Genomic DNA, 23199 nt, shown 5'->3' on the forward strand with positions numbered 1-23199 from the left:
AGGGCCAGGGAGGAGCAGTGGGACAGGGCAGTGTTATCTGTCCCCACGGCTGCTCTCTCTGCTGTCCCTGTCCCTGTTAGTGCCACCTGCACCTCTCACAAAGCCTGGCATGCTCCAGCAGCTCCAGCTCAGGAGTGTGCAGAGCCTGGCAGGATATTTTCCAGCAGAGCCCTGGGATTCAGAGAGGAGCAGAGCCTTTTTGCAGGGTATAATTCACCTCCTTGGCTTCAAAGCATTAAGGAGATTACAGTTCAGGCCCCCAGGAAAGGAGCAGTGCTCCTCTTAGTGCTAGATAAACAGCAGTTCAGGATTTACAGCCTCCAAATCAGTTTAATAAAGAGAGTCAAGGACTCACATCCTCAGAACCACGGCCAAAAGCCCTGGAACAGGCTGGGCCCTCAGCAGGCAGGGGGGACCTGGGTGTCCCCACAGCCCTGCACTGCCAGGCCCTCCTTGGAGCAGGATTCTTGCTGACAGAAAACCCTCAAGAGCCTGCTTTGGCTAAAGAGCAACAAGTGAAGGAGTTGCCAGTGAGGAAGTGCCTGAATTTCTCCTTGGAGATAATGCAAACCCAGCTGGATGTGATCCTGGACAAGCTGCTCTACTTGACCCTGCCTGGGTGAGGTCCCTTCCGAGCTCAGCTCTCTGTGATTTGACAGAAATATTGAAAATGTAAGAAAAGTGGGAGCTTCTGGGTGTTTTCTTTCCCTGAAACACAAGCCCAGGAGGTGCTGTGAATCCTCAAGTGCCCTGTGAGCACAGTGGTGTGCCCAGTGCCATCCAGGGGGGCTGGTTCCACCTGAGTTCACAGGCTGGCCAGGAATTCCCCCTGGCATTCTCCACTTGTAGGGAGCAGGACACAGAGCTGCAAACCTCCTCCTCCTCCTCATTTTGTTCAATCTCATCTGAAGGGAGAAGGAGCAGCACCTCCAGCAGCACCTCCCTGACACCTTGTGCCCCCTCAGCACATCCTGAGAGGACACTCAGCCCCATGAGTGGTTATCTCACAGGGTTTATCTGTTTATCACCTCTTTATTCTCCCAGCTCCTCTCAGCACACAGGATCCTGGTTCCTCTCTGCGGAGCCCTGTGTCCCAGGGGCCACGTAGGAACTCACCCACACTTGCCTTTATTTTTAGAGGCTAGTTTCTCAGCTTCCCTGGGGGTCTTGAAGAGGACTGGCTCACTGGCAGGGCTCTGGCCTTGGATGCTGATGGACTGGACATGCACAATGTACTCAGTGTCCTCCTCTAGGTCCCAGAGGGCACAGGAGCGGGTGGTGGTGTTCACCTCCTGGATGAAGCGCAGCATCCGCACGTCCTTCTTCTGGAAGCCGAGAGAGGAGAGCACAGAGTGGTGGAGAGGCCTCTCCATGTGCATTTGCTGTCACCTAAGGCCACTGATTCCTGCCCTGCCCACCACGTGGATGTGGAGGAACCATCAGGATCCTTCCCTCTCTGCAGCCATCGAGGTGCAAAGCGCTGCTGCAAAGGGGACGGGGGAGCCAAATCCCCTCCGGGACCACGAGGGACAGGACCAGAAGGAATGGGCTTAAACTGCAGCAAGAGGATTTGGGAACCAAGGGAACCTGGGGGGAGATGGACATGGCTGGAAGTGGGTAATTCTAGGCACGGTACCTGTTGGGAAATTGCAAATCCAATGACAACTTCGTCCTCCAGGACATCCCAAGTGACCACGGCCGAGTTGGCTTTCAGGTGTTTGACTGTGACATTTACTGGAGCCGATGGGCTGTCTGCAAGGAGGGAGAGCAGAGCCTTTACAGGGACAGGAGACACAGCAAGGGCAAGGAAAGGAGTGGGAAAGGACCTTCCTCAGGATCTGTTTGGATTTGTGACCTGGAAGTTGCCGTCACTCCAGGTCTCAGTTCCCAGGGTGGAGCTAGGAGATGTCAGCTGAGAATAGGAGTTACATTCAGCACGGGTTCCCACTGATAGAGGGGAAATTTAAGTTAAATGTAGGGAACAAATCCTTCCCTGGGAGGGTGGTGGAGGTTGCCCAGAGAAGCTGTGGCTGCCCCCAGATCCCTGGAAGAGTCCAAGGCCAGATTGGAGCAACCTGGGACGGTGCAAAGTGTCCCTGCCCCTGGCAGGGGGTGGGACTGGCTGATCCTCCTGTCCCTTCCAACCCAAACCATTCCATGACTCCATGTGTGAAATACTCAAACCCTAGGGAAGAATTTCTTGAGCACCACAGCCAAGCCCTGAGCAGCTCATTCATGCCATCCTCCCCAGCCACATTTTTCCCTGTCCCAGCCTGACAGTGACAGCTGGGAGGAAATTCCAGCTCTGTCATGGACGTGTGCACTCGGAATGCTTTGAGGAGCATTCTGGAGGTTTGAAACACAGGAGTGCAGGAACTGGGAGCGTTTCTTTTGTTTTTCCCTGGCAGAAAATGTTCCTTACAATGCTTTGTGGCTGATGTCAGGGCACATCCAGTGAGCATCCACTTGGAGCTGCCAGCACCCAGTGGATATTGTAATGTGGAAAGGGCAGGCCAGGAGAGCAGGAGCCTGAGGCTCTGTGTTTATTCCCAGTCCCAGAGCACAGCTGAATTTCCAGCAGGATCCTCCCAGCCTTGCCAAGGAGAGCTGGGCTCCTGCATAACCTCCCCAGGAGCCTCTTCCCAAGGGAGCTGCCCAGCCCAAAGCCCTTTCTGGCATCTCAAGGGAAGGTTTTGCCTCCTAGGCTTGGCACAGCTCTTCCAGCTGGACTCTGCTCCCACTCTGGTGAAATTTCATTCACAATCTTCAGCTCTGCTCTGAACCCAAAGCAGTGAATGCTCTGAGTGCCCCAGGAGGTCAGTAGGGTGAGGAAGAGTTGTGTTATTCCAATTTTGATGAGAATTTCATGCTTTTATTTCATTATAGCCACCCCTTTGGGGCTGGCACAGGTCACCAGTACAAGAGGGGTGCACTTGTGCCCATCTCCAGTGACACTTGTTGGATTTATGGTCATTCCCAGCCGCCTGGGTGGAGCTGAAAATATTCAAGCTGTAGTGTCAGTGTCTGACATCACTCCTGGTGAATGTTCCCCCGGGAACAGAGGAGCACAGAATTCCCCAGCTGAAGGTCACTTGGCACAGTGATCCCTCATTCCTTTCACAGCCAACAGGTTGAGCCTTAGGAATAAAATGTCTGGAGAAGCCATTCGAGCCAGACTGATTCTCAGTAAGAAAAAAAGTCACTGAATGGCTGAATTCACACAAATTTAGGACTTTAGGAGGAGCAGCAAGTCTGTGATTCCACAGAGGGATGTCATTCCTTTCTGGACTAACAATGGAGTCGGTGTTGATCAGAGCATTCTCATCTCCTCGTGGAATGAAGCAGAATTCCCCAGCCATCCTCTTGGAGGATGGGATCCCTCACCATCCTCACCCTCCCTGCAGCAGCAGTGCCATTGACAAGCCCAGGAAGGAGACAAATCATCCTCCCCATCCTGGAATAAAAGTCCCTTTCTGTGACACGAGGAAGGGACGTGGGTCTGCAGCTCTTCACCTTCCCCCGTGACTGAACCAACAAAAGTCGAGTCTAATTTTAGGAAGGGGCGGTCAGCAGACAGGAATGTGCACGGGAAGGTCTGTGAGTCATGCCTGATGGATTTGCTGGAACATACAGAGGACATGACGGAGTTGAGGGATGGGAGACAAAACATTCTCCAGCTGCAGCCAAGCTCTTGGCCCTTCCCGGCTGCAGCGCTCAATCCTACCCTGGTTGTCTTCCCTGGGTATTTTTAGGAGCTAAATTTGAATTTTTTGTTAGGAGCTACCACTGATTTAGCCAGCTTCAGTTGGAGGAGGGCTTTGAAAAGAGATGAATTAACCCCACAGGAACAGAGAGCAGAGATCACGGAAAAAAAAACGGGAAAAAAAAACGGGAACAGCACTCGGAGTGTTCAGGTCCCCTTTGAAATTTGTGACCTTGAGGGAGGCACAGCATAAAAAGTGTCCGAGTTTCCTGATGGCATAAGATGTGGGGGAGTTGGGAGGACCTTGAAGAGCTGGAGGAGAGCAAAAAACTCTCCTGGGAAGTGGTGGGAGAGGGTGGAGAGCTGTGAGGCAGGAGGGAAGCACTCAGCAAAGCTGAAACCCAGAGCTTGAAGCCTCCAAAACTGGAATCTGGATGGAGGTGAGGGAGAAATCCCCTGCAGTGGGTGGTCAGGAACATTCTAGAACTTTTCTTTGTAGGAGTACCTAAGAAAGGGATGGGGTAGTGAAGTCAGCAGCTCTAAAATGCAGGAATCCAGGAGAGCAGACCCCAATGTGCCTTCCCTTGCACTGCTACACCCAAATCAGTGGTGTCAAACCAGCATAAAAACACTACAAAGAGAATTAAACTGTGTTTGACAGAAATACAAACCCAGGGAAATGAATTTCCTGCTCCCAGAGCTGCAGGGATAATTTGGAACCAAAATTTTCATCCATGAGGTTGCTTTTCTCCCTGTTCCCAAGAGATGAAATGATGAGATCATGACTTCCTAAGACATAACACACTGTTCCAAGATATTCCACAGGACTTTTGGCTCCCTGGCCCTGTTGCAGCTCTTTGTCAGTGCCAGCCTGGCTGGGATCAGGAGGAAAAGGTGTAATTCCTGTAATTTCCCAGCTGGCTGCAGGGGGTCAGCAGCTCGAGCAGGGTGCCAAATCCAAATTTTTCTTTCCTTCTAGAGTCATGTGCAACTCCTGGAAACTTTGCTTCTCTGCCTGTGGCAGCCAGGAAAGCTGCTGGTGTTCTGGGAGTGGGCACAGAGGGTGGGAATGCTGCAGGGATAGCAGGGAATGGGTTGTGGAGCAAGGTTTTTATTTTTGTGCCTGTTTATTCCAGAGCTGCTGAGGGCAGCACATTCCTTGTCTGCTCCATTAGGGAATGGTGTAAGATTCCTGGTTTAGCACTTTAACTTCATTCCAGTGCAGGATGCTGGAGCAAATCCCACCCTGCAAACTGGCAGAGGATATTTACCCAAATTTAGATGGAAAAAAATATTCTCATTTTCATGTCAGCAGAAAATCACCCCACCCCTCATTAAGGGAAACCCTGATGATTTCAGCTGAAATCTGGACTTTTAAACATGAATAGCAGCTTCAAAACAGAGGATTTCTAAAATCCCATCTGGTTCCTTCCCACAGAGTCAGAAATCTCCCATCCCCCAGGCCCGTGTGTCCCAGCCCTCCCCAATTCCGCCGCACCTGGGGCCCTTTTGGCAGGAGCAGGTCGGAGCCTCCGCTGTGCACCAAGAAATCCTGAGCCCTGGAGATGATCCTTCATCCCTTCCCCGTGCTGAGAACCCCTCCCAGCCTTCCATTAAATGTTTTCCTCGTTATTGTTGGACTTTAATTGGAGAGAGAGGAACCCCACACACGCTGGACAGCTCATGAGGGGCACAAGTGGCAGCAGGGAGAGGAGCCCCCCTGCTTCCCTGTGAGTTGGATTTCCTGTGGGAGCTGTGGCATGGATGGGAGGAGTGGGAAAAAAGAGCAGGGAAAAGTTTTGTTCCATCCCACTGCTGCTGTCACCATGGGGAAGATGCTGAATATTGGGGTGTCCAAACCTTGGGGTCAGGGAGGTACCCAGGCCACAAAGGCATCACTGAAGGAAAGGAGGAACCTGTGGGAATGTCACACCCTTGGGGTCACCTCAGGCCAGCCAGGTCCAGGCCACAGGTCTGGAATTCAAGTGTATTTCTGGATTTATCTCTTCACCCAAAGGGTGCCCAAAACCCCCTGAATCCCCCTCTCCCGTGGAGGTGCTTGGAATTACATCCTTCCTGAGGCTGTGCTGTATTCCCAGCATTTTCCAATGCACTCAGCTCCTCTCCCAAGCAGTTCCTTCCCTGTTGGGAAGGGCTTGAGCTGCCTCAGAGCCCCAGGGACATGCTCTGGTGAGCTGAGGCTCTGAAGCAGCTCATTCCCTGCTTTCCAGCTGCCCCTTCCTGCAGGAAGCAGCAAATCCCAGCCTTAATTCCCAGCATCTCCTGATTTCTGCACCACAACCTTCCCTGGAGATGCAGGAGATGAAAGGACACGACCTGAAAGGAGCATCCCTAAAATCCATGTGATGTTTTCTGCCCCTTTCCCTGAGTGTGGATTCCCACAGAGCTGCTTTTGCTGCTTCTCTGTGCTCTCCCAGCACGGATCCCATCCGTGGCTGTAATTGCTTGTGGGTTTTATGGGCTGTGTAGGAAGGGCTGGCACATTGCTCAGCATTCCCAAGGGTTTTAATGAAGGGAGCCCCAGGGGAATGTGTGGGAGCAGGGATCATTCCTGCTCCCAGCCCCATGGAAAGCAGAGCTGTTTGCTAAGATCCAGAGATTTCAAAGAGCAGAGAGGCCAACTGGGGGTTCTTCAGCTGGGAAGGAGGCAATTATTCCCTGCTGGCTGCTCACTTGCCTATAAAAATGGGATATTAATAGGCCCCCAGCCCCCTCCTGCCCACCCCTTGGCTCTGTGGCTGATTCCCCAGGGAGCAGCTGCCCAAACGTGCTGAAAATGCTGCCAGGAGTGTGGAGCCTTTTCAGGGAGCACAGAGACTGTGGCCAGCCAGCCATTGGGAATTCCTTGGGGCTGAAGGAAGGAATGTTTCTACCCTGGAGAGTCCCAGGGACAGGAAGGATTCTCTCAGGTCTCCCCCATGCCACAGTTTGGGTTTAAATGCTGCCAACTCGGAGCAGAGTCGTTCCCATCATGGCATGTTTTATCCAGGATCTAAATATCCACGGAGAGCTGGGTACCACAGGCTTCTAGCTCCTCTGTAATATCAGAGCAGTCAGAGGGGGTGAGGAAGCCCGGGAATTTCCTGGACAGTGCTGGATGCTGACAGCAAACCTCTCCCAGGATTTTGCTGCCTGCTCCCGGCCCAGCTCTGCTCCCCTATCCCACTTTTTACTGCACACAGAAAAGTTTGCAGCTTCATTGCTCAACACATTCCTGCTTTTAACTGAATTATACTCAGTCCAGGCCCTAATTCAGCCTTTGGGCACTTCATAAACCAGCAAGAGTTTGTTTAGCAATGAACATCCGAAGGGTGAGGACGGATCCAGGAGCAGCACGTGCGTGGCACTGCCGCGGAGTGCATGGCTGATAACTGCAAGCACATCTCTCTGGGTGGAATCTCCTTTTCCCACAAGCAGATTCCCAGCAGGAGACAGAAGAGGATGGCTCAACCTTGGCTGCCTCTCACAGCTCCATCCCTGCTGAGAGCCTGACACCGGGGTGAGAAACCTCCCCATCCCAATTAAATCCCTCCCACGCCGAGCGCAGCAATCAATAAAGCGCTTACGCCATCCCCAGCCAGGCAGGAATCTCCCCGGCCTCTGGGATGGAGGGGAGAGGGCTGCAGTGGGCTGGTTTGTTCTTTCCAAATTGCTGAGACACCTTCTGCTGCTCTCTTGAGCCTGCTGAGCTTGTTGCTCCCCCTGATCCACGGGTGATCCCAGCTCCCATGGGAGCGCATCCAGCTCGGACAGCACCTGGAGTCAGACTGGTGCCTTTGCTTTGCTCTCCTTCCCCCCATGAGGCTGGGAGGCTGCCTAGGGAGGGGGTGAGGCTGGTTTGAAGTGGCTCAGGGGGTGAGGACATGCTTCAGAATCCAGTCAGGGGGGTTTGGCACCTTTTTGAGCTGTGAAGGGGCTCCTCAAACTGGGGCTTGTCCTGGTGCCGAGGGCTGGCCCAGAGCTGTGCTGGCAGGGGAGGTTTTACCTGAGCTGTGTCACCTCTGCTCTCCATCTGACAAAAATAAACCTGACCTGAGCTGCTCTGCAGGCTGGCACCTCACAGTGAGGCTGTTTGCAACTCACAGGGGCTGTGGCCTATTTTGGGGTCTTCCATCATCACCCCTCTGCTCTTTGAGCCTTCAGCAGTGCCCTGAGCCCAGCCCAGCTCCCCTCTCTTCATTAGCTCAGCCTAATGAGGAGGGGACAAAATTAAATCCTATTCCTAACTTGCCAACCATGCTGAGCGTTTCCTCAGGGACCTTCTGGAGCAGTGGGAATGGTGGGATGGCATCACCCACCCAGGTGGGATTTGGGGTTGCCAAAGAGCGTTGGTGTGAAGATTATTTCTCAGCCACCTCATCCTCCTGCTCCTGCTTCCCCTCCTCACTCACCTTGGCATCACCTTGGCAAAAACTGGTCCTGCCTGGCCAAAATCCCTGAATTCAGAGCAGGGCCTGTGCTTGGTGCCACTCACCAGCCCTTGCCCTGGCATTGCCAGGGGGGAATTTGCACCAGTCCCTCCTGGGAATGGCAGCTTTAATCTCTCATGACAGGAATTATTTCAAACCCACTCACACAAGCTCTGGGTCCAAAGGGGACAGACCCTGGAGCCTCCATCCCTGCCTGGGAATGATTTCCTCCCCATGGGCTTTTCCAATGGCTCTGGGCTCGCCTGCCTTGGTTGCCTTGTGGCCACATGATCAGCAGGGCTGGGGACACGGAGCTGTCATGGTGGTGACGCTGCCACTACCTCTGTGTGACCTTGGGAAAATCACTCAGTGCCCTCATCCCTCTGTTCCTGCTCTGGAAAACAGGGACAGCACAAACCCTCTGCCCCACCTGGGTGCAGGGAGAGCTCGTCAGGACCCTTGGCAGGGGTGACACAGGAGGAGGAGGAGGCGGTGGGGGGTGCATGGCACCACCCCAAAGTCACCCAGCTCACCGTGAGCTCCTGGGAACATGGCACAGACAGGAGCAGGAGGAGGTTATGGGCAGGGACACATCTCCCTGTTTACTCTGGGATGCCAAGCGAGGTGATCCAAGGATAAGGAGGAGAGGGAAGTGGCCTGGTTTACAGAAACCCCGAGTGCTGTCACAACTGCAGACGCCTCCATTGTGTTTTCCTCGGTGTTTTCCTCATGGCTCCCTCCCTTTGGGAATGTTTCATTAATCTCCCCGGGTCTGGCAGTTGTGAAACAGCAACTTCAGGAGCCGATGCCTGGCCAAGGACGGGTGGCAGAGCTGAAGGCATCCAGGGCTTGCTGCAGCCCTGTATCTAACCCCAAATGTAACTCCAGCAACTTCCAGGGATGGCTGGAGAGAAGGAATTTCCACTCCCTGGAGCTCTGCATCCCTAATAATCACCCCCCAGCCTCCTGGAATGCAAGATATCCTGGCAATCAGCAGGCTGCAAATCAAAGCAGCTGTTCCACCAACATCTTGCAGCCAGCAAAGGAGACAGCCCTCAGCTGGTTTGGGCTGGGGAGCTCCACCAGCACTGCCCACTTTACACCCACACAGGGGCTGCTGGGGCCAGTGAAGGCAAGAGTGGACTTGGGTCCATCCTGGTAGTTCCAAAATGAGGTCCAGCTCAAGGGACCACTGCCTTCACCAAAGATCCCCCACTCCAGGTGAGCTGCTCAGCTTGGAGGGGCCTGGCTTTTGTGGCAGGGATGTGCAGTGCCCCTGGAGAGATGGCTCCTCTGGGGCCACCGGGGTTCCTCTGGGGCCACTGTGGTTCCCCTGGGGCCACGGTGCTTCCCCAGCATTCAGAGAGCTCCCAGCAGAGCCGGCTGGGCCCTGGACAGCCGGGAAGGGGCACTGGCAGAGCAGACCCGGCTTTGCCCCCTCCACTCCGGTTCAGCCCCGTGACACGAACCGGGGCCGCTGCTCAGGTGCCCCAAACCTGCCCCTGCCCCTGCCCAGCGCAGGGTGAGGGGCTCCGCTCGCTCTCCCCCTTTCCACATCTCCCTCCCCGGGGATGCTGCGAGCGCCCGGCGCTGCCCGAGCCCGGTGCCGCGGGGCTGCGTGTCCCAAACCGCCGCCTCTTCCGAACCCAATTCCCGGCAAAGTCCCCCCAAACTCCGTCCCCTCGGCGCAGCCCTGCCCGCTCCCGCCGCTCCCCCCCGGGGGTCTCTCCTGGCACCGAACCCCCTCCCCAGAGCCCGGCAGCCGCTCCCGGGGCCCGGCCGCCCGTACCTGCCTCCACCGGGCGCAGACCGGCGTAGCTGAAGCAGAGCAGGAGCGCGGCGCCGGTGCAGCCGAGGAAGGGCTCCATCCCCCGCGGCCGCTCGGGGCCGGGCCGAGCCGCTCCGGGCCGGGCCGGGCCGGGCCCCGCCGGCGGCGCGTCCTGCGGGCGCGGCGGAGCCGTTCAGCACCGCGGAGAGCGCCGGGGCCGGTGCCGCCGGTGCCGCCCGGTGCGGCGCGGCGCGGCTCGGCGGGGCTCCGCTCCGCCCGGCAGCGCTCGGCTCCCTTCGGCTCGGCTCGGTTCGGTTCGGTACGGCACGGTACGGTACGGTACGGTACGGCTGGGCTCGACCGGGAGGCGGCCCCGCCGAGCCCCGGCTCCGCCCGCTGCAGCGCCGGGCAGCCCCGCTCCGGTCCCTCCCCCGGCCCCGGGGGCGGCGGGACGGGGGCGGCTCGGGCCCCCCGCCCAGCACGGCCCCGCTCGCTGCCTCAGTTTCCCCGTCCCGCCCCTCCCGCCCCCGCCGGGGTCCCGACACGGCCGTCCCGGGGGTGCTCGGACATCGGGGGTCCCATCCCGGCCGGGAGCAGCCCTGGGGCACAGCAGCGGGGACTTGCCACCGCCGGGGTGTCACCCAGCCCCTGCGGGGCAGCAGGCGCTGGATTCCGAGGGAAGAGGATCCGAGGAGCCTCTGGAATTAGCCGTGCCTCCAGGGTAATTAACCGGCAGCCGCTGATTGATGCTCGCTGGCGATGGGAACAGAATCCAAGTCCCCAGCTCAGCTGCCAAACCACGGGACACTGGAGGGGGACCCTGCTGTGACCCCACCAGCAATGGGGTGTCCTGGCCCTGGGAGGGGCTGCACATGGGGTGGGTGGCCCTGGGCACAGGTGGCACCTGCCAGCACCCAGAGACAGCCCTGACTGGGGCACCCACCCGTGCTGAGGGTGAGGAGTGCTGGCTGTGTGTCCCTCACTGTCTGTCTGTCCCAGGTGTTCATCTGCCTGGCTGTGCTGGGGACTCCCAGGAGCATCCCTGGGGTCCCCACATTTATGGCAATCCTGGTCCCTAAGGGCTGGTTTATGGCCTGGTAGTTTTTCCATGCTCATCCCTGCCAGCTGGATGGAGAGGGGGGTGAATCAGGTGTGGGGGGCTTTGGCAGCCCCTGCCACCCTCCCCTTGCCACCCTCCCTCTGGCCATGTAGGGGCAAAGTGAGACCCCCCAGCTGAGGAGTCCCCAAAGATCCTTCCTGGACAAGTGACAGGCACCCAAGGGAGAGCCAAAAAGCCTCTGCCAGAGTCAGGGGACAGCCAGGGGACAGCCCTGTCCTGCCAAAGCCACTCCAGCTCTCTTTGCCCAGCCTGGGTGATGGCAGTTCCAGCACGGTGTCTGTGCCACGGGCCCTGCTGCATCCCAGGGAAATGCCTCTGGTGCCTCCCTTTCATCTCCTGCCTGGCAGCAGATTAAAATTTCATCACTTCAGAGCTGGAGAAGGTGCAGGGGAGGAGCAGGAGCCCTGGGATGGACAGGGGGGTTCAGCCCCTCAGCCTGCACTGAGCTTGGGGACCCCAAATCCAGCCTGGGCAGGGAGGAGGAGGATTTGGGCACAATGCAGGGATGGCTGGGCTGGAAGGAGCAGGATTTGGGCACAATGCAGGGATGGCTGGGCTGGAAGGAGCAGGATTTGGGCACAGCCATGTAGGGGGTGGCACCAGACCAGGCTGCTGCTTCCCCTGGGCCTTCCTTCCCCAGAACACGAGGCTGGGAAGGAGACACTGCTGGGCTCAGGCTCCTGCTGGTGCCTCTTCCATGGCCTGCACACCTGGAGCAGCACCACAAACCCCTAGATCTGGTACCAGTGATGCCAGAACAGCTCCAGGAAGGCAAAGCCAAGGTCCCAGCAGGATGTGCCTCAGTGCCAGCAGCAGCAGCAGCAGCCTCCTTGTCTCTGCAGAGGGAATTCCAAGTCCCCCAGCAGTGAGATGCAGGGATTGGCACACAAAACAAGGATTCCCTGCCTGCCTGGACCCCATCCTGGGCCAAGGCTGGGCCCCAGCACGTGGGTCAGGCAGTGTTGTGCCCCAGTGGCTCCTGGCAGATGTGACAAGGCTGGTCCCTGTCATCCCACTGCCTCCCAGACTCCCACAGGAGCTTTTGGATGTGTCCTGGTATTTTTCCAGAGGCTGAACACAGTTACCACCACAATTTCTTGGCTTTTTCCTTTCCCCCTTTCCAAATAAAGGAGGAGCATTGCTCTGTTCCAGCCCCGTGACATCTGCCACACCCAGCAGGTGCCCTGGAATGTCACCACGGCACTGAGGTCCCCTCTGGGGGCTCAGGTCCCTGCTGCCCCCGGGTTCCATGGGGACAGCCCGCGCTGTGCTTGTCCTTTCCCTGTCCCCTCTCCTTTCCCACCGCTGGCCAAAGCTTTTTGGGGTGTCCTGGTCCCCCTGGGCTCCCCGTGCAGTGCGGAGCCTCCTCCACCTCCCCAGCCCATCACTATTCAAGTCACACGCCGCCCGTCACGCGTCCCCCGTCTGCCAATTAAGTCCCAGCTCTAATTACGCACTCAGGCTCCGCAGACGCTCCTCTTCCCTCTCCCGGCACCAGACGGACACCCGGGAGGCCACCAGCTGTCCCACCCCTCCGAGCCAGCCCTCCTCACCGCTGCCAGGGGCCGAGCACCGAGCCCGCAGCCCTGTCACACCAAAAACTGTCCCTAAGTCGGTGATGCGGTGTGGGGTCCTTGGGAGGGGCTTTCTGTGCAGCCCACGAGGGAAAGGGGGCTGGATGTCCCCCAAAAGGGACAGTCCCAGCCCTGGGGGGTTGTGGTGGCACAGAGGGGTGTGCTGAGGGGGTTCAGGAGGTGCAGGAGGTGAGGGGTACAGGGGGTTCAGGAGGTTCAGGGAGTGCAGGAAGTGCAGGGGGTTCAGGGGGTGCGGAGTACAGGGGGTGCAGGGGGTTCAGGGGGTTCGGAGGGTTCAGGGGGTACAGGAGGTGCAGAAAGTGTGGGATACAGGGGGTACAGGGGATTCAGGGGATTCAGGAGATTCAGGAGGTGCAGGAGATGCAGAAAGTGAGGGGTTTAGGGGGTTCAGGGGGTACAGGAGGTTCAGGGGGCTCGGGGGGTTCAGGAGATGCGGGGAGCGCGGGGAGCTCCCGCATCCCGGCGCTGCCGAAAGCCGCTGCTGCCATCTGCCGACACCGCGCCCGCTCCTGCCCCGCGGAGCGCCTGGAGAGGATTGGGGGGCACAGCCGGGACCCCCCCAACATCCCCCCAGTACCCCCGGGACAGGACCCGCACCCCGGCCCCGCCGGCCCGGCTGCCGCTGCCCCGCCGCGTCCCCGGGGGTCCCTCGGTCACCCCATGGGAAGGGACGAAAAGCCACGAGAGGGAGCCCGGGGCCCGCGCGTGGCCGCTGCACTGGGGACAGCGGTGGCACTGGTGGCACTGGTGGTACCGGTGATGGCGTTCCTTGAGGAGGGCGGGGGGACAAGGGACAAGTCTGGGCGCAGACCCTCCCAGCTCCAGTCCCCCCCTCAGTGTCACCCATTCCTGCACCATGGGGCTGTGCCCTTCCCGGGGTGGCAGTGCCACCTCTGCAGCCCTCAGTCCCCAGGCTGGGACACACAGGGACCCTGGGCATGGCCTGACCCCCCAGCAGAGCCCAAACCGGGGCAGAGCTCAGGGACAGGCCTGTGCCCAAAGTGTCCCAAAGCACGGCCCAGGCCACTGTCACCGGACAGCTGAGGGCACACGGTGTCCAGGTGCCACACGGTGTCCCCAGGAGCCCTGACCTTGGCTGGCAGGGCGAGGTGAGCTGGACGTGCTGCAGGGTGGCACCGCGGGCACTGCACGGGGACGTGGGAACATGGGGGACATGGGGACATGGGAACATGGGGGACATGGGGGACACAGGGATACGGGGACATGGGGACACAGGGACATGGGGGACAAGGGGACATGGAGACATGGGGACCCAGGGTGCACAAGGACACGGGGACATGGGGGACATGGAGACACGGGGATACGGGGACATGGAGACATGGGGACATGGAGACATGAGGACACAGGGATACGGGGACATGGGAACATGGGGACACAGGGACCCTGGGACATGGAGACATGTGGGACACAGGGGACACAGGGACACGGGATGGAGCCGTTCCGTTATGAAACGTCAAGATTTAGCGAGAGTGGCTCCTGATCCCCATGAGATGGGGCATCACAAAGGGCTTTGTATTCCAGGAAGCCTATTAGAGGTTTAAATTATACAAATGGGCTTTTTCCCAAAGATCCTCATTATCTGCGTATTGGCTTTTAATCCCCGGCTCTTCCCGCAGCCCCTGCCCCACCCCGCCCTGCTTACCTTGTCCTCCGCGGGGCCAGGGCATGAGGACAGGGACAGGGACACCTCTGGGGACAGGGACACGCTCTGGGGACAGCGTGGGCCAGCGGGGAGGGGTCTGTGGGGTATTTGGGACACCCTGGTTGTGCTCACTGGTACAACAAGGGGCTGAGCCCCTCCTGCCCCTCCTGCTTGGCCCCGTCCCAGTTTGTCCCAGTACCCCAGAAGGTTTTAGGGATGGTGTTTGTTGTGTGCTGAGCACCGAACGTGCCTGGACACACCCACGGCCATCCTGGACACACCTGTAACCCTTCTGTGCCACCCTGGCTGTGTGGGCACCACTGGGGGGTGATGAGGGTGGTGAGGCTGATGTTGGACCCCAAATCCCTGAGCTCTGGGCACCCTGAGCAGCACCGAGCGCCATCAGCTTGGGGACAACAGCCGGGGCCGGGCCGAGTCCAGCACACACTGCCCGGGACACACAGAGGGGTGTGCGAGCCTGGGAACCCTGACCCCGTCCTGGGGGTGTCCCCTCCAGGGGTGTCTCCCCTTCCCCGGGGTGTCCCCTCCCTCTGTGTCCCCTGCAGCCCCACCCCACCCAGCTCTGCCGCAGCGAAGCCTCAGGGGCTTCACGGCTGCCATGACAACGCAGGAAATTCCCACCGAAATCCCTGCAGGGAGGAGGAGGAAAACCAGGAGGAAAACCCCAGGCAGGCATCAGCAGCACCCCAGTGTGTCCCCAGCAGCTTTGGGACAACGCCACAGTGGCACTTGTGGCTGTTTCAGCCTCTCCTGGCAGCACCCCTGGGCCAGCAGGACCAGCCCTGGCACCCCCAGGGCACCACAAGCTGCTGCCCATCCCTGTGCCAAGGGGTGCTGGGGGGGCTCCAGCCATAAACCCACAAAATTTTGGGGTGGAGGGGGTGGGAGCCAGGCAGGATGAACTGGGGGGGGGGGGTTTACCCCCCGTGCCAGGGACCCTGGAAATCACTGGGGGTTGGATGTCCCTGCCCGTGCCCCCCTCCTGGGCATTATCCTCCCTGTCCCTCCTGCAATCCCTTCCAGCTCGGGGATTAGGTGGGTTTAGGGTCAGGTTGGAGTGGAAATGGGATGCTTTCAAATCAGCCTGCGTCACTTGTGCCTCTGTCACTCATGCCCAGGGGGATTAAAATAGATATGAAGATTATCAGAGGGGAGCTGGCACCCCCACCTTGGGCCCCCACTCTCCCCCAGCCCTGGCACTGCTGCCTGTGGGGTGCCCAGCTCCAGCCCCCCAGGATGTCTTCCCAAAGGAACAAACATCTCCCTTCTCCTCACCTTTCCCCCTCCCCAAATCTCCTTCTTCAGCAGGAGAGCAGAAATCACCACTGCAGCATCTCCCCCTCCCCAGCTCCCGAGTTCCCAGCCCAATCCCATTCCCAAAACGCTGCACTGGGCAGGATCCCAGTGCCCAAATCCCTTACCTGGAGCTCAGGGAGGGTTCCCAATGCCCAAATCCCCACCTGGAGCTCAGGGAAGGTTCCCAGTGCCCAAATCCCTTACCTGGAGCTCAGGGAAGGTTCCCAGTGCCCAAATCCCCACCTGGAGCTCAGGGAAGGTTCCCAATGCCCAAATCCCTTACCTGGAGCTCAGGGAAGGTTCCCATTGCCCAAATCCCTTACCTGGAGCTCAGGGATGGTTCCCAGGCCAATCCTACTGGAGCAGGGAAGGTTCCAGTGCCCAAATCCCCACCTGGAGCTCAGGGAGGGTTCCCAATGCCCAAATCCCCACCTGGAGCTCAGGGAAGGTTCCCAGTGCCCAAATCCCTTACCTGGAGCTCAGGGAAGGTTCCCAGTGCCCAAATCCCTTACCTGGAGCTCAGGGAAGGTTCCCATGCCCAAATCCCTTACCTGGAGCTCAGGGATGGTTCCCAGGTTCATGAGTGGGAATTTTTCATTCCTGTGCTGTGTGAAGTCCCCGAGCTCCTCAGGGCCAGGGCTGCTCCTGTTCTCCAGCTCTGTTTGGTCCAGAGCTGCCACTGGTGTTCCAAAGCACACCTCTGGGGTTTGGCTGCTGTGCCAGGACTGCTCCCTGTCTCCTGCTCTGCTTCAGCCTGGATTTGAGCCTGGAGGTGCCAGGAGGTGCCCAAAGCCCCTCAGCCTCACTGACCATGGCCTGGTTTGCATTGGACACTCACCCAGTGCCACCCCTGCCGTGGCAGGGACACCTTTTGCTACCTCAGGCTGCTCCAAACCCCATCCAACCCAGCCTTGGACACTTCCAGGGAGGATCAGCCACAGTTTTTCAATGCTCAGGAGATTTTGGGGTGAATCAGCCCCGTGCTGGGTCCTTCCCCCCAGCTCCCCATGGTGGAGCAGCCACCCCAGCACATCCCTGCTCCCCCAGGCCAGCCGTGGGGCCCCGGGTTTAATCACTTGATGCATTTTTGTTTGTGTAATTCCAAGAGAGTGGCTCTTGCTCCCATCTGCCCCTGCCATCTGCTGCCCAGGGCTCTGCAGAGGAGGGAGTTGGTCCTGGAGCCCAGCTGGGAATGGCACCTCCTCATGGAGAGCATCTGTCCCCACTGGAGCCCTTTCCCAGGGCTCTGAGAGCCACTTTGCTCCTTGCTGGAGTCCCCGGGGCTGCTTTGCTGCCCTCGCCCGAGTCCTGGGGACACCCAGCCCAAAATGTCCCTTTCTAGTCCCAAAAAGCCTGGCACCTGCTGGGGTTGATGGAGAAATGTGTGTCCCAGTGCTCCCAGCGCCCCCAGAGCTCTCAGTCCCCCCAGATTTCTCAGCATTCCCAGTGCCCAAAGACCTTCCAGTCCACCCAGTCCACCCAGTGCTCCTTCCCAGTGCTCTGAGCCTTCTCATTCCCCAAGACCTTCCACTTCTCACAGTGTTCCCAATGCCTGAAAACCTCCCAGTGTTCCCAGTGTTCCCAGTGCCTGAAACCTCCCAGTGTTCCCAGTGTTCCCAGTGCTCCCATTCCCCAAGACCTCCCCGTTCTCCCAGAGCCCCCCCAGCCCCTCCTCCTGGGGTGCAGGGGCTGCACCCCGAGCTCTCCTCTGTGGGACAAAGTCCCGGGGGGTGCAGGGGGTCCCGGGGGATGCTGCCGGTGGTGTCCCCGGTGCCCCCCCGGTGTCGGTGCCCCCCCGCCCCCCGGCGCTGCGGCGGGCGCTCCCGGGCTGCGCTGGCGGTGGCGGCGGCGACAGCGGCCGTCTCCGGGCAGGTAGGAGGTGGCGGGGACAAGGGGCCCGGGGGGGACACGCACACACGCGAGCGGGGGGCACTGAGGAGCCGCAGAGCCCGGGGCACCGGCACGGAGCCAGCCCCGGGCACGTCCGTCCCCGCCGGCGGCTGCAGAGCCGCCCCCGCCCCGCCGCATTTTCGGGGGTGCTCGGGGTCCCCCGCGGTCCCCGACGCTTCTTTCGGGGGTGCCCGGTGATGCCTCTCGGCGGGCGTGTCCCGGCAATCCGAGGGTGTCAGGTTTGGGGGGATCCCATGGAGCCCCCCCCACCCCCGGAGGGGATCCCCTGGGGGAGCCCAGCACCCCTCCGGGGGTGTTCTTGCAGAGCCCTCTCGGGGTGCGGAGCCCCCCACGGGTTCCCTCCCCAGCGGTGGGAGCTGCCCCGGGCAGTGGGGAGGGGTCACAGACCCCGGGCATTGGGGGTGGGGGTCGTGCCAGCCGCGGGGGGACAGAACCGGGGACCCCTGAGTGGGGCGGGATACGCAGATCCTTCCTCGGGCTGCTGGAGCTGAGCTGGAGCCGTGGGGGGGTGATGAGAGACCCTGTGGGGTCCCATAACTGGGGGGTCCTGGCTGCTCCTCCTGGGGGTCCTGTTTGCCCTGAGATCCGCAGGAGTCTTTGGGGGTTTGGGGGTGCTGGGGCCTCTCCCTACTCTGGATGAGGCACTGAAGCCCGCACTGCACCCCGGGCACCCCAGGACGGTGGCAGTGGGTCAAGGTCACCACAGAGTCCCCAGGCTGGGTACTGGGCACCCTCCCTGGCGAGCTCCTCCTTGCTGGGCTGGGTCCCCCCGGGCTGGGGGCACCCTGGGGCAGGGTCCCTGCCACCCCCAGCCCTTCCCGGGGCTCCAGTGCCCGCCGGAGGCATCAAATATTAACGGAGAGAGCGGAGGAGCTGAAAATAACCCTGCTCCAAGGGACTGACCCAGATCCGGCCGGCCCAAAGCTGGGCCGGACCAAGAACCGCAGGCACGGCTCTGCCGGGGCCCCCTCCCCTCCTCGGGGCCCTGTGCCCAGCTGATCCCAGCTATATATCACCTATATATTATGCAAATGAGCTCTAAGGGCTCATTACGCAAACAGGAGGGGGCTGGCGCTGCCCTGGGTGCTCCCCGGGGCTGGCCCCGAGGGCTCAGAGCGGCCGGCGGGGATGGAGGGAGCAGCATCGGCGTCCGGCCGGGTGTCCGGGGGCTGCCAGCCAGCGTTGCTCCGTCCCTGTCCCCTCCTGTAGCTCACAGGGACCCCCCGAGCCCGGCCAGGCCCCTGTCCCCGCAGCGCTCGTCCCCCGCGTCCCAGCGCGATGGGGAAGCAGAACAGCAAACTCCGCCCGGAGATGCTCCAGGACCTGCGGGAAAACACCGAGTTCTCCGACCTGGAGCTGCAGGGCTGGTACAAGGGGTTCCTGAAGGACTGTCCCTCGGGCATGCTGGACGTGGAGGAGTTCAAGAAGATCTACGCCAACTTCTTCCCCTACGGCGACGCCTCCAAGTTCGCCGAGCACGTTTTCCGCACCTTCGACACCAACGGCGACGGCACCATCGACTTCAGGGAGTTCATCATCGCCCTGAGCGTCACCTCCCGCGGCAAGCTCGAGCAGAAGCTGATGTGGGCCTTCAGCATGTACGACCTGGACGGCAACGGCTACATCAGCCGGGAGGAGATGCTGGAGATCGTGCAGGTACTGGGCTGCCCCGCCCGCGGTGCTCTCCCGGGGTCACCGCGCTGGCGCCACGGCTGTCGCCTCCCGGGGCACGGGTGGCTTGGGGATTTCACCCGGTGGGACCCCCGGGACAGGGTTTTGCTGTAGCAGGGATGAAGCCATTGCTGCCTTGCAGCTGTGGCTGCAGGGGTCATTTTATCCTGGAGCTTCCAGAATCCTTCCTTGCCTGGGGATGTCCCTTTGTCACTCCATCCTGGGACTCTCCCGTGCTTCCAGGGCGGGCAGTTGTCCCCCTTTGTCACTCCATCCCGAGACTCGGGCAGTTGTCCCCCTGCACGCCTGGTGGTGTTGGCAAATGGGCAGGAGATGCTCTCCTTATCCAAATCCCTCAGTGGCATTTTCAGTGGCATCCCAGTGGCCAAATCCTCCCTGCAGGAGCAGCTCCAGCCCTGGCTGTGCTGGAAGCTGAAGTTCCCACCGCCCAACCCCATGGGAAGGGTGATAAATACCAGCCCTATTCCCAGGGAAGCAAAGCCCAGAGCTCTGTCCCTGTCCCAGGTGGGCAATGCCAGGAGCCCACCCTGACCCACCCTCACCCCCTGTCCTTCCCCCAGGCCATCTACAAAATGGTTTCCTCTGTCATGAACATGCCTGAAGACGAATCCACCCCGGAGAAAAGGACGGACAAAATCTTCCGACAGATGGATACTAATAACGACGGTAAATGAGAGGAGCTGCAGGGGATTAGGGAAAGGTCTCATGGCTAAATCCAGGGCTCTCAGGAGGAGCTGATTAAATGGCTCATGTCCGAGGGGCTCAGGGTGCTGGGCACCCCAGGGTGCTCCCATCAGGTGGGGAGGGGTCCGTGGGCTGCTCTGGGTGGTCTCTGGTGCTGGGAGGTGGCTGAGCCGTGTCCCCTTCCCCGCAGGGAAGCTCTCGCTGGAGGAGTTCATCAGAGGGGCCAAGAGTGACCCGTCCATCGTGCGCCTGCTGCAGTGTGACCCCAGCGGGGCCATGCAGTTCTGAGCCCCACGGAGCCCCCCCTGCCACCCCCCACCCTGCAGATGGTCACTGTCCCTTGCCCAGCCCCTGCAGTCCCTGCTGTGCCCCCACAGCCCCTCATGGGATGAGAGCTGGAGCCCGGCTGGTGTTGGGGTGAGGGGGGCCCAGGGGACAGTCCCCATCCCTGGGGGGTTCCTGCACTGGCTTCACTGGTGGGAGGGTGGAGGCAGGGGCTGCTCTGAGTGAGGACAGACCCCCCAGCACCAGGGCTTGGAGCAGGGGACAGCAAAGCCTGGTGGGACAGGTGTGGGGACACAGCCCAGGGGACAAAGCCCTGGTGGCTGGGGGGTCCCCAGCACCCAGCCCCACGTGGAGACACCACCACAGGCAGGGCTGGGTCAGCCCCTTCCCCACGGCCAGTGCAGGGGGGGCTGTGCTTCTGGGCTTTAATACCTGCAGAATAAAGTTTGTGTCAGTGCAGTCCGTGCTGGGAAAGGGGACACGGAGCCCCTGGGGAAAGTTCCTCCCTGCAGGGTCTGGATCCAGGCCAGTTCCATCCCTCGCTGCTGCCCAAGGCCATGGGATGGGCTCATGTTCCAGGGGATGTGTCCACTCATCCTGGGAGGCAGCTGAGTCCTGTTGTGGGGCAGTGCTGGTGCTGGAATTGGGGAGGAAGGGCCAGGACACATCCCCAGGGTCGTTTATCCCTCAGAGCCGGGCAATTTCTCCACTGTCCAGTCTCAGCAAGGCCAGGCACTGCCCAGGGCCAGGGGTCTGCACAGGGGCTGCCTGCAGAGAGACCTGGAAACCAGAGAGAAGGATGAGAGTGGGAGCAGAGGGGTGGAAACCTTGGACTCACAAATCACCCCTGGGCAGAGCCAGGTCTGGGGAAGGGTTGGGGCTGAGCCCATGGATCAGAAATCACCCTCAGCCCTGCAGGGGAGGGGCTGAGCCCATGGATCAGAAATCACCTTCATCCGGAGCATCCCGCGGCAGCAGCGGCCGAGGCGCAGGAGCTCGAGGGCGAGCAGGAGGCAGCGGGTGCTGAAGAAGATCCCCATGGCCTCCAGCAGGAGGGAGATGACCCAGAGGGCCAGCGTGGAGCTCTGGGAGACAGAGAGGGAGCATCAGCCCCCCGCAGCTCCTCCCCACGCCCGGCACATCCCATCCCCAGCCCGCGGGGCACTCACGTAGACGCGGGTGGGGTCGAAGGGGCAGTCGCGGGACAGCGGGGTCAGGGCGGTGCCGCCGGGGGAGCAGGGGGCCAGCAGCACCCGGCCCTGGGTGCCCAGGGTCAGGCCGATGGCCACCAGCAGCCCCAGCAGGCAGCAGAGGCCGCCCAGGCCGTTGCAGGCGCTCAGGGCCAGCAGAGTCCATTTCTGCAGGAGGGACAGGAGAGGAGAGGCAGCGCTGGGACAGGGGGATGTCCCCTGCCCAGGAGGGACCCAGAGAGGGGCTGTGGGGGCTGTGCAGGTCCCTGGGAGGGCTGCAGCCCCCCGGGTGATGGGAGAGGTGCTTACCAGGGCAGCAGGGCCGAGGTAACGGGAGAGCAGCAGGGCACAGACTCCACAGGAGATGGTCTGCGGGGAAGAACAGGGGGCTCAGCGAGGAGCAGCCCCTGCCCCAGGGACACCGGGCCCCTTTCCCTGCTGGGGCTGTCCCTGGGAGCTCACCCAGGGGGGCAGAGCTTCACCTCCCACAGGCTCACCCAGCTGAATTCCCAAGGAAAGGTTTGTTTCGGGTGGGAAAGGAGGGACAGAGCAGCGTCCATCCTGCATCCCTCCCCCATCCCAGCCCCTCCCCACGCCCCCCCCCGCCCCGTGTCCCCAGCCCGTTCCCGGCGGTACCAGCAGCGCAGCAATGACAGAGGCGCTGTTGGTGACACCGTAGTGCAGGGAGGTGGCGTCGCGGGCGGTGAGCACGAAGCGCAGCGCAGTGCTGTGCACCAGGGCCCCGGTGATGAAGATGAGGTGCCCGACGATGAGGAGGATGAGCCCCGTTCTCATCAGCACCGCTCGGTGGCCGCTGGGATCGAGGTGGCCTGAGACGAGGGGGGAGGAGGGTGTGGGGTGGCCAGCACCGAGCTGTCCCTGCCTGGCACAGGAGTTTGGGGACAGCCCCAGAGGACGTGGCCCGTGCTGGCAGGGGGTGAGGCGATGTGGAAGCCACCGGTAGCCCAGGTATGCAGACCACTGGTCCAGCCAGCTCTCCTGGGACTGGAGCAAAGGTGTGGGCCATGGGGACAGGGTCCCTGTGGGGCTGGGAAGAGCTGGGGCCCCTCAGAGTGACGAGAAGCTCTGGGAGAGCAGCTGGCCCCAAATGGCAGCTCCAGGGCTGGGTTCAGGCAGGCAGCACTCGGAGGAGTGACTGTGGGGCTGTTCCCCCTCTGGAACCCAGCCTCACACAGCCATCACCACCCGTGCCCAGCCCAGCTCCTTCCCTGACCCCATCCGAATCCCTCAGCTCCTCTCCCTCCCTCCCTGCCTCAGTTTCCCCTGCAGAAGGCAGAGACGGAGCCCTCCCGTTGTGATCCCCACGCAGAGCTGGACTCACCCACTCGGCACATCTCCACCAAGCCAGGATCAGCCCATCAGAGCCCCTCGGTGCCCCGGGGCCTGCCCTGCCCTCAGCCCCCGGATCCACCGGGTCTGGCACGGGGCAGGACCAGGACACCGCAGCCACCCGGAGCCACCCTCCTGCTGCTCCAGTTCCTGTCAGACCAGCTCCCCGGGACAAAGGGATAACTCCACCTTTTCCTGCGTGTCCCACCCCTGCCCTCCCCTCGCTGCCAAGCCAGCAACCGTGCCGTGACATGCCATGCTGTGCCATGCCGTGCCAATCCACCATTCCAGGCTTCCTCATCCCCCTCCACATCCATCCCCACACCCCCAAGACGTGGCAGCAGGCTGGGATCCTGCCAGGCAGGTCCCAGGCCACAGCTGAGGGTCTGGGAAGGGGCAGCCCTGGGGGGGGGACACTGCCAGGCCATAGGGCAGCGGTGCCAGGGACTGCCCTGCAGGGACAGGGCACAGCAGAGGGGTCAGGGCGGGTG

At 60.9% G+C, this 23199-nt stretch overlaps 2 protein-coding genes across 3 annotated transcripts; one reads left to right on the plus strand and one right to left on the minus strand.

Moving 5' to 3' along the window:
• The first annotated feature begins 18638 nt into the window (after window positions 1-18638).
• Window positions 18639-20171, plus strand: HPCA (hippocalcin). Its single transcript, XM_009098568.4, has 3 exons — window positions 18639-19163; window positions 19760-19865; window positions 20074-20171. The coding sequence occupies exons 1-3, from the start codon at window positions 18786-18788 to the stop codon at window positions 20169-20171; spliced, it is 582 nt and encodes a 193-aa protein (XP_009096816.1). The 5' UTR covers window positions 18639-18785.
• TMEM54 (transmembrane protein 54) lies at window positions 19838-22878 on the minus strand. Of its 2 annotated transcripts, none has more exons than XM_030233665.2 (6): window positions 22701-22878; window positions 21995-22188; window positions 21668-21727; window positions 21338-21526; window positions 21119-21253; window positions 19838-20948 (listed from the first exon to the last, which is right to left on the minus strand). In XM_030233665.2, the coding sequence occupies exons 1-6, from the start codon at window positions 22711-22713 to the stop codon at window positions 20856-20858; spliced, it is 684 nt and encodes a 227-aa protein (XP_030089525.1). In that variant the 5' UTR covers window positions 22714-22878; the 3' UTR covers window positions 19838-20855. The 2 variants fall into 2 exon arrangements, with proteins under 2 accessions (XP_030089525.1, XP_050839351.1); XM_050983394.1 differs by having other exon boundaries at window positions 21338-21557.
• Window positions 22879-23199: the final 321 nt, after the last annotated feature.

Source organism: Serinus canaria, chromosome 23, assembly GCF_022539315.1.
Source record: "Serinus canaria isolate serCan28SL12 chromosome 23, serCan2020, whole genome shotgun sequence".
Classification (NCBI taxonomy): Eukaryota; Metazoa; Chordata; class Aves; order Passeriformes; family Fringillidae; genus Serinus; species Serinus canaria.